A 15055-nucleotide genomic window follows, 5' to 3' on the forward strand; every position below is an offset into this window, starting at 1 on the left:
GAGAGGAGGTGGAGTAGAATGTGAGGGAGGAGGTGGAGGAGGAGGAGTAGAAGGTGGGAGAGGAGGTGGAGTAGAATGTGAGGGAGGAGGTGGAGGAGGAGGAGTAGAAGGTGGGAGAGGAGGTGGAGTAGAATGTGAGGGAGGAGGTGGAGGAGGTGGAGGAGGAGTAGAAGGTGGGAGAGGAGGTGGAGTAGAATGTGAGGGAGGAGGTGGAGGAGGAGGAGGAGTAGAAGGTGGGGGAGGAGGTGGAGGAGGAGGAGGAGTAGAAGGTGGGGGAGGAGGTGGAGGAGGAGGAGTAGAAGGTGGGGGAGGAGGTGGAGGAGGGGTAGAAGGTGGGGGGGAGGATGGGATGAGGAGGTGCAGGAGGGGAGGATGAGATGAGGAGGAGGAGGTGCAGGAGGGGGAGGATGAGATGAGGAGGTGCAGGAGGGGAGGATGAGATGAGGAGGAGGAGGTGCAGGAGGAGGAGGATGAGATGAGGAGGTGCAGGAGGGGATGAGATGAGGAGGAGGAGGTGCAGGAGGGGGAGGATGAGATGAGGAGGTGCAGGAGGGAAGGATGAGATGAGGAGGAGGAGGTGCAGGAGGAGGAGGATGAGATGAGGAGGTGCAGGAGGGGAGGATGAGACCTTCTAAACCCAGACCCCACAGCCCTGTGAAGTCTCACAATTACACAACCTAAAGGCACAGCCCAGTGGAGCGCCTCACTGTACAGCCCAGTGGAGCGCCTCACAGTACAGCACAGTGGAGCGCCTCACAGCACCTCACAGTACAGCCCAGTGGAGCGCCTCACAGTACAGCACAGTGGAGCGCCTTACAGTACAGCCCAGTGGAGCGCCTCACAGTACAGCCCAGTGGAGCGCCTCACAGTACAGCCCAGTGGAGCGCCTCACAGTACAGCCCAGTGGAGCGCCTCACTGCACCTCACAGTACAGCCCAGTGGAGCGCCTCACAGTACAGCCCAGTGGAGCGCCTCACAGTACAGCACAGTGGAGCGCCTCACAGTACAGCACAGTGGAGCGCCTCACAGTACAGCCCAGTGGAGCGCCTCACAGTACAGCCCAGTGGAGCGCCTCACAGTACAGCCCAGTGGAGCGCCTCACAGTACAGCACAGTGGAGCGCCTCACAGCACCTCACAGTACAGCCCAGTGGAGCGCCTCACAGTACAGCACAGTGGAGTGCCTCACAGGACAGCACAGTGGAGCACCTCACAGTACAGCACAGTGGAGCGCCTCATAGCACCTCACAGTACAGCACAGTGGAGTGCCTCACAGGACAGCACAGTGGAGCGCCTCACAGTACAGCACAGTGGAGCGCCTCATAGCACCTCACAGTACAGCCCAGTGAAGCGCCTCATAGTACAGCCCAGTGGAGCGCCTCACAGTACAGCCCAGTGGAGCACCTCACAGTACAGCCCAGTGGAGTGCATCACAGCGCCTCACAGTACAGCCCAGTGGAGTGCCTCACAGTACAGCCCAGTGGAGCGCCTCACAGTACAGCACAGTGGAGTGCCTCACAGCGCCTCACAGTACAGCCCAGTGAAGCGCCTCACAGCGCCTCACAGTACAGCCCAGTGGAGCGCCTCACAGTACAGCACAGTGGAGCGCCTCACAGTACAGCCCAGTGGAGCGCCTCACAGTACAGCCCAGTGGAGCGCATCACAGCGCCTCACAGTACAGCCCAGTGGAGCGCCTCACAGAACAGCACAGTGGAGCGCCTCACAGCACCTCACAGTACAGCACAGTGGAGCGCCTCACAGTACAGCACAGTGGAGCGCCTCACAGTACAGCCCAGTGGAGCGCCTCACAGTACAGCCCAGTGGAGCGCCTCACAGAACAGCCCAGTGGAGCGCCTCACAGTACAGCACAGTGGAGCGCCTCACAACACCTCACTGTACAGCACAGTGGAGCGCCTCACAGTACAGCCCAGTGGAGCGCCTCACAGTACAGCCCAGTGGAGCGCCTCACAGTACAGCCCAGTGGAGCGCCTCACAGTACAGCACAGTGAAGCGCCTCACAGCACCTCACAGTACAGCCCAGTGGAGCGCCTCACAGTACAGCACAGTGGAGCGCCTTACAGTACAGCCCAGTGGAGCACCTCACAGTACAGCCCAGCGGAGCGCCTCACAGTACAGCCCAGTGGAGCGCCTCACAGCACCTCACAGTACAGCCCAGTGGAGCGCCTCACAGTACAGCCCAGTGGAGCGCCTCACAGTACAGCACAGTGGAGCGCCTCACAGTACAGCACAGTGGAGCGCCTCACAGTACAGCCCAGTGGAGCGCCTCACAGTACAGCCCAGTAGAGCGCCTCACAGTACAGCCCAGTGGAGCGCCTCACAGTACAGCACAGTGGAGCGCCTCACAGCACCTCACAGTACAGCCCAGTGGAGCGCCTCACAGTACAGCACAGTGGAGTGCCTCACAGGACAGCACAGTGGAGCGCCTCACAGTACAGCACAGTGGAGCGCCTCATAGCACCTCACAGTACAGCACAGTGGAGTGCCTCACAGGACAGCACAGTGGAGCGCCTCACAGTACAGCACAGTGGAGCGCCTCATAGCACCTCACAGTACAGCCCAGTGAAGCGCCTCATAGTACAGCCCAGTGGAGCGCCTCACAGTACAGCCCAGTGGAGCACCTCACAGTACAGCCCAGTGGAGTGCATCACAGCGCCTCACAGTACAGCCCAGTGGAGCGCCTCACAGTACAGCCCAGTGGAGCGCCTCACAGTACAGCACAGTGGAGTGCCTCACAGCGCCTCACAGTACAGCCCAGTGAAGCGCCTCACAGCACCTCACAGTACAGCCCAGTGGAGCGCCTCACAGGTCAGCACAGTGGAGCGCCTCACAGTACAGCACAGTGGAGCACCTCACAGTACAGCCCAGTGGAGCGCCTCACAGTACAGCCCAGTGGAGCGCATCACAGCGCCTCACAGTACAGCCCAGTGGAGCGCCTCACAGAACAGCACAGTGGAGCGCCTCACAGCACCTCACAGTACAGCACAGTGGAGCGCCTCACAGTACAGCACAGTGGAGCGCCTCACAGTACAGCCCAGTGTAGCGCCTCACAGTACAGCCCAGTGGAGCGCCTCACAGAACAGCCCAGTGGAGCGCCTCACAGTACAGCACAGTGGAGCGCCTCACAACACCTCACTGTACAGCACAGTGGAGCGCCTCACAGTACAGCCCAGTGGAGCGCCTCACAGTACAGCCCAGTGGAGCGCCTCACAGTACAGCACAGTGGAGCGCCTCACAGTACAGCCCAGTGGAGCGCCTCACAGTACAGCACAGTGGAGCGCCTTACAGTTCAGCCCAGTGGAGCGCCTCACAGTACAGCACAGTGGAGCGCCTCACAGCGCCTCACAGTAAAGCCCAGTGGAGCGCCTCACAGTACAGCCCAGTGGAGCGCCTCACAGTACAGCCCAGTGGAGCGCCTCACAGTACAGCACAGTGGAGTGCCTCACAGTACAGCACAGTGGAGCGCCTTACAGTACAGCCCAGTGGAGCGCCTCACAGTACAGCCCAGTGGAGCGCCTCACAGTACAGCCCAGTGGAGCGCCTCACAGCACCTCACAGTACAGCCCAGTGGAGCGCCTCACAGTACAGCCCAGTGGAGCGCCTCACAGTACAGCACAGTGGAGCGCCTTACAGTACAGCCCAGTGGAGCGCCTCACAGTACAGCCCAGTGGAGCGCCTCACAGTACAGCCCAGTGGAGCGCCTCACAGTACAGCCCAGTGGAGCGCCTCACAGTACAGCACAGTGGAGCGCCTCACAGTACAGCACAGTGGAGCGCCTCACAGTACAGCCCAGTGGAGCGCCTCACAGTACAGCCCAGTGGAGCGCCTCACAGCACCTCACAGTACAGCCCAGTGGAGCGCCTCACAGTACAGCCCAGTGGAGCGCCTCACAGCACCTCACAGTACAGCACAGTGGAGCGCCTCACAGTACAGCCCAGTGGAGCGCCTCACAGTACAGCACAGTGGAGTGCCTCACAGTACAGCACAGTGGAGCGCCTCACAGTACAGCACAGTGGAGCGCCTCATAGCACCTCACAGTACAGCCCAGTGAAGCGCCTCATAGTACAGCCCAGTGGAGCGCCTCACAGTACAGCCCAGTGGAGCGCCTCACAGTACAGCCCAGTGGAGCGCATCACAGCGCCTCACAGTACAGCCCAGTGGAGCGCCTCACAGTACAGCCCAGTGGAGTGCCTCACAGCGCCTCACAGTACAGCCCAGTGAAGCGCCTCACAGTACAGCACAGTGGAGTGCCTCACAGCGCCTCACAGTACAGCCCAGTGAAGCGCCTCACAGCGCCTCACAGTACAGCCCAGTGGAGCGCCTCACAGGTCAGCACAGTGGAGCGCCTCACAGTACAGCACAGTGGAGCGCCTCACAGTACAGCCCCATGGAGCGCCTCACAGTACAGCCCAGTGGAGCGCATCACAGCGCCTCACAGTACAGCCCAGTGGAGCGCCTCACAGAACAGCACAGTGGAGCGCCTCACAGCACCTCACAGTACAGCACAGTGGAGCGCCTCACAGTACAGCACAGTGGAGCGCCTCACAGCGCCTCACAGTACAGCCCAGTGGAGCGCCTCACAGTACAGCCCAGTGGAGCGCCTCACAGAACAGCCCAGTGGAGCGCCTCACAGTACAGCACAGTGGAGCGCCTCACAACACCTCACAGTACAGCACAGTGGAGCGCCTCACAGTACAGCCCAGTGGAGCGCCTCACAGTACAGCCCAGTGGAGCGCCTCACAGTACAGCACAGTGGAGTGCCTCACAGTACAGCACAGTGGAGTGCCTCACAGTACAGCACAGTGGAGTGCCTCACAGCGCCTCACAGTACAGCACAGTGGAGCGCCTCACAGCGCCTCACAGTACAGCCCAGTGGAGCGCCTCACAGTACAGCACAGTGGAGATCAAATCTCTGACATGCAGAGAGAGAGAGAGTGTGAGAGAGAGAGAGAGAGAGAGAGAGAGAGAGAGAGAGAGAGAGAGAGAGAGAGAGAGAGAGAGGAATCACTGACTGTGAATCAGTGGGAGACTGCTTAGAACCTCCCTCTTCTCTCCCTTCTCCTCCTTCTCTTCTCCCACTTCTCTTCCTACTCATCCTCATCATCGCTCGTTCCTAATTTCACATTTGTAAGAGCTCCGATCCACTCATCTGACAACGTCACAGCAGACATGATACATCCGCATCTGCTCTGGTCTAAAAATATGCACCACAGGACACAGTGGAGGCTTGTGGATGGGCTGTGTGATGCTGCTAGAGGCCTGGCCCACAATAGAAACTTCTGATATATTACAGTATGTATACATACTCTGGAGGTGCTGACAAAGCTGTATAGAGGTGTTTAACTAGACTACAGAGGAGAATGAAACAACAGTATCAGGTGTTGTGCTTTGTGCTCCCTCAGTGTGTGTTTGCAAAATCAGTTGACGTACACGCTTAGAACAAAGGGTTCCAAAATGGTTATTCGGCTGTCCCCATAGGAGAACCCCTTTTGTTTCCAGGTAGAACTCTTTTGGGTTCCATGTGGAACCCTCTGTGGAAAGGGTTCTACATGGAATTCAAAAGGGTTCTACCTGGAACCAAAAAGGGTTCTTCAAGGGTTCTCCTATGGGGACAGCCCAATAACCCTTTTAGATTCTAGATAGCAGTTTTTTTTCTAAGAGTGTAGGTAGCGATTTAACGTCTAGAAGTTCAGTCTGCCTGTTTGATGAAATGCTAACACTTGGCAGGAGTGAGACAGAATAATGTTGATATTTGTTCTATTGTGCAACAGGACAGAGCTTTTTCAATAACTTTCTGTGTTTGTATCATTTCAACTTTTGTTCCACCCCAACAGAGGAAGTCATGCATATCAGACAATAATCCATGTCAAATCACTGGATATGCTCAGTTTGTTCCCTTTGTCCTGGTGCTCTGGTACCTCCCTGCAGAAGAGGCTCAGCCTCTATCACTACTCAGTTCACTGTGTGTGTTTCAATCAGATATCATTGATGCAAGGTGTGCTGTTTATCGCATCGCCAGTTGGTGTTTTTCTACAGCACTTCGATGGACTTTAGTTCCCTGTTTTGTCTGTTTCAAAGTAACACATGAACACCATCATCTCATAGTTTTGATTCTCAGACTTTGATATAGGATCTGGATCTCCAGGCGGTTGGGTTGTCGGACCTGGAGGTAAAGGGTGAAGCCAGACCCAGTGGAGGTAGAAGGTGAAGAGGCTTGAGCTCAGTGGGCTAACACAGTCGTCTTCTCTCCCTGTGTGTTTAGTGACGTGGTGGAGCAGCAGGCTGGAGGTCTATCAGACCTGGAGATCATCTCCCAGCCAGACCCAGTGGAGGAACATGGTGTGCAGGAGATGAACCCGTCCTGCATGGCTCCTGTCCAGCTGGTCAGCTTCGGCTACAGGGACCTTCCTCAGGCCCATCTGGACTTCTCCCTGGCCGGATCGCAGCTCCTCTCTAACCTGGATGAGGACGACAACAGGGAAGGGTGAGGCAATACAACTGTATTCATCCATTGAAAGGCACTGACGCTTTCTGACCGTACAGTAGGTAGCTATTGATAACACCAATAGGTCAGAACCTCAATAGGGAAGGGTAAGACGCTGTGGCTTCATTTACAGACTTCAGCCATTACACAAATAGGTCCAAACCTTGCACACATCTACAACCGTTCATAAGGGTTTGTAAAGATCTTGGGACCTGGCAGACGTTTCTATTAATGACTTTCCACCCCTTTGGAAATGATATATTCCCAATTATCCTCAGAAACGACCTGCTTCTGGTTTGAGAATGTGAGACGAAATGATGTAATTGAATATGGTGTCATGTATAATTATGCAGTACATCAAGCATTTAACAGAGGGAGGGCTGGGAAGGAGGGCAGGAACACACTGCCATGTACAGTGTCAGTTATGCTAATGGTACATTGGCCAACACAGAGGGACAAGTATGGATGATGTTCAATCTCACATGATTCATTGGTCCTGTTTAACTCATAGCCAGTACTGTAGCTACAACACAGGGGTTGTCCATCAGTGATAAACGGTTTCATATTTGCTATTTGGTCTACATATATTTCCTATGAAGGTCTAAATGCATCCCCTGAATGTACTGTGCTCTTCCAAGACCTGTATTGCAACATCCATAGTTTACCTTACTTGTGACACTGCCAGTTCCATTTTCTACCCTTAACCAGAATTGTAAGGTGCTAGGTTGATGTGTGATGGATGAGTCCCAGGCTATTTTAGCTGCCCTGCACGTCTGTTACTGTATGGTCTTAACAGATTGTCTCTTTCATTATACAGTAAAAACACGGTCCTTGTATTGCCGTATTGCAATGGCATCCTGTCCAGTAATAGTGACTCAGACCTGGTTCTTACTGTGAGTCCAGATAAACAACACCATATGCTTTAGCTTTACGGTCCAGCATCCCAAACAGACACACACCTTCCCTTCCAAGCACTCCGTTTGACACCAGATCAGGTCTCACTCCACTAGGCTCAGTGTTCGCCAGCTATCAGCCGTGCTCCTTAAACAGATGGATCCTACAGACGCACAGTCAACAGTGGGCAGTGCAATGCTGACACTAACACATTACTGTTGTTGTCGCATCATGATGCTGTGAGCTCACAGGCTACATCTCTCGTTTGCCCCATTTTCATGTCAAAAGTGCAACACACAGTAGCTAGCTACTCCCTGTCCCTGCTCCCTGTCCCTGCTCCACAACAGAGAACGCCATGTCTATGTCACACTGTTTTTGTCGTTCTGCTTGTTGTGAAATCTGCTGGCTGTGTATGGGCCCAAACACAGGAATTGTCCATCATTGGTTTGAAGGTGATTTGATCTGTATGTTACCACAGCAGTACTACTTCAACTACATTACTGTCAGGATCACTATTTCATATCCAAGTCATTAGTGCAAAATGGCTGCTTGTAAAATCCTGTCAGTGGGAGTAGTAAAAGTTATCATTCTCTACATTACATTTAATGAAATCCCATTTCCCATATAGAGCCATTATTGCATGGAACTCCGTTCCATCTCATATTGCCCACATGAACAGCAAACCTGGTTTAAAAAACAGATAAAGCAACACCTCACTGCACAACTCCTCTCCCCTATTTGACCTAGATAGTTTGTGTGTAGGTATTGAAGTGTAGGCTACATGTGTCTTTCGTATTTTATTTTATTGATGTAGTTCTGTCCTTGAGCTGTTCTTGTCTATTAATGTTCAGTAATATGTCATGTTTCATGTTTTGTGTGGACCCCAGGAAGACGGGGATCCTAATAAAAAACAACAACATTTAAATCCACGAGGCATGAACTTGTTCTATCTGGAGTACACCTTAAATGAAACACCAGTCATCATTATCAGGCCTGCGTTTGGTCCCTCCTCCCCTGGGTCGCTCCATTAGGATTTAGCATCAGAGGTGGAACTGGCTCCATTGTAAAGGACTCAAGGGTGAATCCCTGTTAAAGAAGGCTATTAGCCAGGTGATGGGAAGGTGTCAGTCAAACCTGTGTCCTCTAGGCCTGGGGGGACCATGGGTCAATTTCAATTGTATTTCCTTGATTCCTTGTGTCCTCTCACCTCTTTCGCAAAACTCATTGGAGGAGAAGGTCCGAGGTGAGGAACCTGCACTTGAGATCCACCCAATATTATTCTGTGGGTTTCAGCAGTGTTAGCTCCTGAATGCTTACGCACGTGCTTCTGTCTGCTTATTACCGTATCGATCAGCCCTCCTTGGACAACAGCAGCAGACCTCATTCCTCTTAGTGACCTTTAGTAACACTATTTAATGGAGACGCTCACTACTGTAGCAAGACGGCCATAATATTGTATCATGTTTACAATCTGATTTTGTGGTCCATGGTGGTCACTCTCTAGCCTTTGAGTGTCACACACAATATTTCAGTTTGAGTTTAGGAAGAACCCTTTTGGTTTCAGGTAGAACCCTTTTGGTTCAGGATTGACTGCTGTGGGAACAAGACAAAATTCTAAAGAGAGAGAAAACCACCTTTATAAAGGAAATGGGAGGGAAATGTTCCTGCTTTATTGCCGTAGCTGCTGAATGATGAAGTGAAGTTGGGAGGAATAGAGACGCTGGCAGCATCAGTAGCAGCAGTACAGGGAGGGGGTGGAAATCCACCATGGCCATCAAATTGATAATGTATCTCAGAGAGGAATGTGTCCTGTGGTCCACTGACTCTCTACAGAAAAGTGGATTGCCTTCCCTGTCTGCATTAGGTGGCTCATCTGCTCTTAGAGAGAGAGGGGTGCAGGGATGTACGGAGGGAGGGAGAAGAGGAGAGAGAGAGAGAGAGAGAAGGAGAGAGAGAGAGAGAGAGAGCGAGAGAGAGAGAGAGCACTGTAATACTGAATACTGTAACACATACGGGAGCGTGTACTCTGAAATGAGAATCTCACAACAACACAATGTAGGTATTTCATCAAGAAAAGGATGGTTCATTGAATGAGAGACAGTGGACAGTCATACTGAGTAGAACCCCTCTGATTTCAGTCAGCATGTATCATTCTCTGTTGGATAACTGTCCTACATTTAGCAAAGGAAACGTTTATTGTAAATGTGAACATCTCATCTCCAAGAAGTCAATTAGAACCATGTCTCTTATAAGTTTACTCTGTGAATAATGTGCAGGGATTGCAGGGCTTGATCGGGTACCAAACTTGACTTTGCTATGGTGTTCGTTGCTGACTTCATGGGTACAGTGACCGCATGCAGCTAGTGTTTGATCCACAGAGGCTGTATTTTATCACTGTGCTGCAGCAAGAGGCTGGGTGTAGTTCAGTAGCAACATCTAGTGGGGCTGAAGTGGTGGAGATGAATCAAGAGAAAGGCTCTCATGTCAACCTGCTGTGTGTGTGTGTCAATGGGCCTGGTCAAAGTACTGCACTACATAGGGACTTAGGGTGCCATTTGGGATTCAGCCTGTGATGAAGCACCTACCATCACCGACCGACGGCCATGTTTGTATATCATGGCCTGTAGCATTGTGAAGATGGAGCTGACCTTTCTGTTATCTCTCTCTTATCCACAGCCCCTACTCTATAGTCCCCCCTACTCTACAGTCCCCCCTACTCTACAGTCCTCCCTACTCTACAGTCCCCCCTACTCTACAGTCCCCCCTACTCTACAGTCCTCCCTACTCTATAGTCCCCCCTACTCTACAGTCCCCCCTACTCTACAGTCCTCCCTACTCTACAGTCCTCCCTACTCTACAGTCCCCCCTACTCTATAGTCCCCCCTACTCTATAGTCCCCCCTACTCTACAGTCCCCCCTACTCTACAGTCCTCCCTACTCTACAGTCCCCCCTACTCTACAGTCCTCCCTACTCTACAGTCCTCCCTACTCTACAGTCCTCCCTACTCTACAGTTCCCCGTACTCAACAGTCCCCCCTACTCTACAGTCCTCCCTACTCTACAGTTCCCCCTACTCTACAGTCCCCCCTACTCTACAGTCCTCCCTACTCTACAGTCCTCCCTACTCTACAGTCCCCCCTACTCTACAGTTCCCCCTACTCTACAGTCCTCCCTACTCTACAGTCCTCCCTACTCTACAGTCCCCCCTACTCTACAGTCCTCCCTACTCTACAGTCCTCCCTACTCTACAGTCCCCCCTACTCTACAGTCCTCCCTACTCTACAGTCCCCCCTACTCTACAGTCCTCCCTACTCTACAGTCCTCCCTACTCTACAGTCCTCCCTACTCTACAGTTCCCCCTACTCTACAGTCCCCCCTACTCTACAGTCCTCCCTACTCTACAGCCGTCCCTACTCTACAGTCCTCCCTACTCTATAGTCCCCCCTACTCTACAGTCCCCCCTACTCTACAGCCCCCCCTACTCTACAGTCCTCCCTACTCTACAGTCCTCCCTACTCAACAGTCCCCCCTACTCTACAGTCCTCCCTACTCTACAGTCCTCCCTACTCTACAGTCCTCCCTACTCTACAGTTCCCCCTACTCTACAGTCCTCCCTACTCTACAGTCCCCCCTACTCTACAGTTCCCCCTACTCTACAGTCCTCCCTACTCTACAGTTCCCCCTACTCTACAGTTCCCCGTACTCAACAGTCCCCCCTACTCTACAGTCCTCCCTACTCTACAGTCCTCCCTACTCTACAGTCCTCCCTACTCTACAGTTCCCCCTACTCAACAGTCCCCCCTACTCTACAGTCCTCCCTACTCTACTGCCCCCCCTACTCTACAGTCCTCCCTACTCTACAGTCCTCCCTACTCTACAGTCCTCCCTACTCAACAGTCCTCCCTACTCAACAGTCCTCCCTACTCTACTGCCCCCCCTACTCTACAGTCCTCCCTACTCTACAGTTCCCCCTACTCTACAGTCCTCCCTACTCTACAGTCCTCCCTACTCTACAGTCCTCCCTACTCTACAGTCCCCCCTACTCTACAGCCCCCCCTACTCTACAGTCCTCCCTACTCTACAGTCCCCCCTACTCTACAGTCCTCCCTACTCTACAGTCCCCCCTACTCTACAGTTCCCCCTACTCTACAGTCCTCCCTACTCTACAGTTCCCCCTACTCTACAGTTCCCCCTACTCAACAGTCCCCCCTACTCTACAGTCCTCCCTACTCTACAGTCCTCCCTACTCTACAGTCCTCCCTACTCTACAGTCCTCCCTACTCTACAGTTCCCCCTACTCAACAGTCCCCCCTACTCTACAGTCCTCCCTACTCTACTGCCCCCCCTACTCTACAGTCCTCCCTACTCTACAGTCCTCCCTACTCTACAGTCATCCCTACTCAACAGTCCTCCCTACTCAACAGTCCTCCCTACTCTACTGCCCCCCTACTCTACAGTCCTCCCTACTCTACAGTTCCCCCTACTCTACAGTCCTCCTTACTCTACAGTCCTCCCTACTCTACAGCCGTCCCTACTCTACAGTCCTCCCTACTCTATAGTCCCCCCTACTCTACAGTCCCCCCTACTCTACAGTCCTCCCTACTCTACAGTCCTCCCTACTCTACAGTCCTCCCTACTCTACAGTTCCCCCTACTCTACAGTCCTCCCTACTCTACAGTCCCCCCTACTCTACAGTTCCCCCTACTCTACAGTTCCCCGTACTCAACAGTCCCCCCTACTCTACAGTCCTCCCTACTCTACAGTCCTCCCTACTCTACAGTCCTCCCTACTCTACAGTTCCCCCTACTCAACAGTCCCCCCTACTCTACAGTCCCCCCTACTCTACTGCCCCCCCTACTCTACAGTCCTCCCTACTCTACAGTCCTCCCTACTCTACAGTCCTCCCTACTCAACAGTCCTCCCTACTCAACAGTCCTCCCTACTCTACTGCCCCCCCTACTCTACAGTCCTCCCTACTCTACAGTTCCCCCTACTCTACAGTCCTCCCTACTCTACAGTCCTCCCTACTCTACAGTCCTCCCTACTCTACAGTCCCCCCTACTCTACAGCCCCCCCTACTCTACAGTCCTCCCTACTCTACAGTCCCCCCTACTCTACAGTCCTCCCTACTCTACAGTCCTCCCTACTCTACAGTTCCCCCTACTCTACAGTCCTCCCTACTCTACTGCCCCCCTACTCTACAGTCCCCCCTACTCTACAGCCCCCCCTACTCTACAGCCCCCCCTACTCTACAGTCCTCCCTACTCTACAGTCCCCCTACTCTACAGTCCTCCCTACTCTACAGTCCTCCCTACTCTACAGTTCCCCCTACTCTACAGTCCTCCCTACTCTACAGTTCCCCCTACTCTACAGTCCTCCCTACTCTACAGTTCCCCCTACTCTACAGTCCTCCCTACTCTACAGTCCCCCCTACTCTACAGTTCCCCCTACTCTACAGTTCCCCCTACTCTACAGTTCCCCCTACTCAACAGTCCCCCCTACTCTACAGTCCTCCCTACTCTACAGTCCTCCCTACTCTACAGTTCCCCCTACTCTACAGTCCTCCCTACTCTACTGCCCCCCTACTCTACAGTCCCCCCTACTCTACAGCCCCCCCTACTCTACAGCCCCCCCTACTCTACAGTCCCCCTACTCTACAGTCCTCCCTACTCTACAGTCCTCCCTACTCTACAGTCCTCCCTACTCTACAGTTCCCCCTACTCAACAGTCCCCCCTACTCTACAGTCCTCCCTACTCTACTGCCCCCCCTACTCTACAGTCCTCCCTACTCTACAGTCCTCCCTACTCTACAGTCATCCCTACTCAACAGTCCTCCCTACTCAACAGTCCTCCCTACTCTACTGCCCCCCTACTCTACAGTCCTCCCTACTCTACAGTTCCCCCTACTCTACAGTCCTCCTTACTCTACAGTCCTCCCTACTCTACAGTCCTCCCTACTCTACAGCCCCCCCCTACTCTACAGTCCTCCCTACTCTACAGTTCCCCCTACTCTACAGTCCTCCCTACTCTACAGTTCCCCCTACTCTACAGTCCTCCCTACTCTACAGTCCCCCCTACTCTACAGTCCTCCCTACTCTACAGTCCCCCCTACTCTACAGTCCCCCCTACTCTACAGTTCCCCCTACTCTACAGTCCTCCCTACTCAACAGTCCTCCCTACTCTACAGCCCCCCCTTCTCTACAGTCCCCCCTACTCTACAGTCCTCCCTACTCTACAGTCCTCCCTACTCTACAGTTCCCCCTACTCTACAGTCCTCCCTACTCTACAGTCCCCCCTACTCTACAGTCCTCCCTACTCTACAGTTCCCCCTACTCTACAGTCCTCCCTACTCTACAATCCTCCCTACTCTACAGTCCTCCCAACTCAACAGTCCTCCCTACTCTACAGTCCCCCCTACTCTACAGTCCCCCCTACTCAACAGTCCTCCCTACTCTACAGTCCTCCCTACTCTACAGTCCTCCCTACTCAACAGTCCTCCCTACTCTACAGTCCTCCCTACTCTACAGTCCTCCCTACTCTACAGTCCTCCCTACTCAACAGTCCTCCCTACTCTACAGTTCCCCCTACTCTACAGTCCTCCCTACTCAACAGTCCTCCCTACTCAACAGTCCTCCCTACTCTACAGTCCCCCCTACTCTACAGTCCCCCCCTACTCTACAGCCCCCCCTACTCTACAGTCCCCCCTACTCTACAGTCCCCCCTACTCAACAGTCCTCCCTACTCTACAGCCCCCCTACTCCACAGCCCCCCCTACTCCACAGCCCACCCTACTCCACAGCCCACCCACTCCACAGATCCCCCACTACTCCACAGCGCCTACTCCAATCCACATGCGGATTCAGACTACCGGCAATTCACACACACACACACACACACACACACACACACACACACACACACACACACACACACACACACACACACAGACACACAGACACACACACACGCATGAATGCATGCACACACACATGTGCGCACACACACACCACAGACAGAGAGAAAGCGAGGGCAGACACACAAGCTCTCTGGCTGCAGTACGTAGTGATTGTTATCTAATCGTCTGTAATCATGGTTCACTTCATATTCAACTTTATGTCTGCCTGTCACATTTCATTAGGACAAGCAGAGCTCCTTCAGTGGTGCCTTCCAACATCCAGATAGGCTCTCTCTTTGTCTCTCTATCTGCAGAGCATTCTCTCTCTCTATCCCGTTCTCTCTCTCTCTCTCTCTCTCTCTCTCTCTCTCTCTCTCTCTCTCTCTCTCTATCTGCAGAGCATTCTCTCTCTCTATCCCGTTCTCTCTCTCTCTCTCTCTCTCTCTCTCTCTCTCTCTCTCTCTCTCTCTCTCTATCTGCAGAGCATTCTCTCTCTCTATCCCGTTCTCTCTCTCTCCCTCTCTCTCTCTCTATCTGCAGAGCATTCTCTCTCTCTCTCTCCTCTCTCTCTCTCTCTCTCATCTTTCTCTCTCTTTTCATATATCTCTGTCTATGTCTCTCCTCTCTCTGCAGAAAAATCTCCCCATTGCTGAATATCAGAGGATTAAATGTCAATAAAATGCCTTGAAACCTTATTCCACTCTTGTCAAACACTCATTCAGACGTAACATATCTCAATGGACAAAAAGCTACGGAGGAACCATGC

General features: G+C 53.2%; 1 protein-coding gene across 1 annotated transcript in view; it reads left to right on the plus strand.

The window, feature by feature from the left end:
- The window catches only part of LOC106587632 (transmembrane protein 266), a 121900-nt gene that overhangs the window by 11905 nt on the left and 94940 nt on the right, over window positions 1-15055 (plus strand). The window contains exon 3 of the mRNA XM_014176200.3: window positions 6279-6500. Within this exon, the coding sequence (XP_014031675.3) occupies window positions 6279-6500 (222 nt within the window). The remainder of the gene's footprint in view (window positions 1-6278; window positions 6501-15055) is intronic.

The sequence above is a fragment of the Salmo salar genome, chromosome 26 (genome assembly GCF_965601325.2).
Source record: "Salmo salar chromosome 26, fSalSal1, whole genome shotgun sequence".
Classification (NCBI taxonomy): domain Eukaryota; kingdom Metazoa; phylum Chordata; class Actinopteri; order Salmoniformes; family Salmonidae; genus Salmo; species Salmo salar.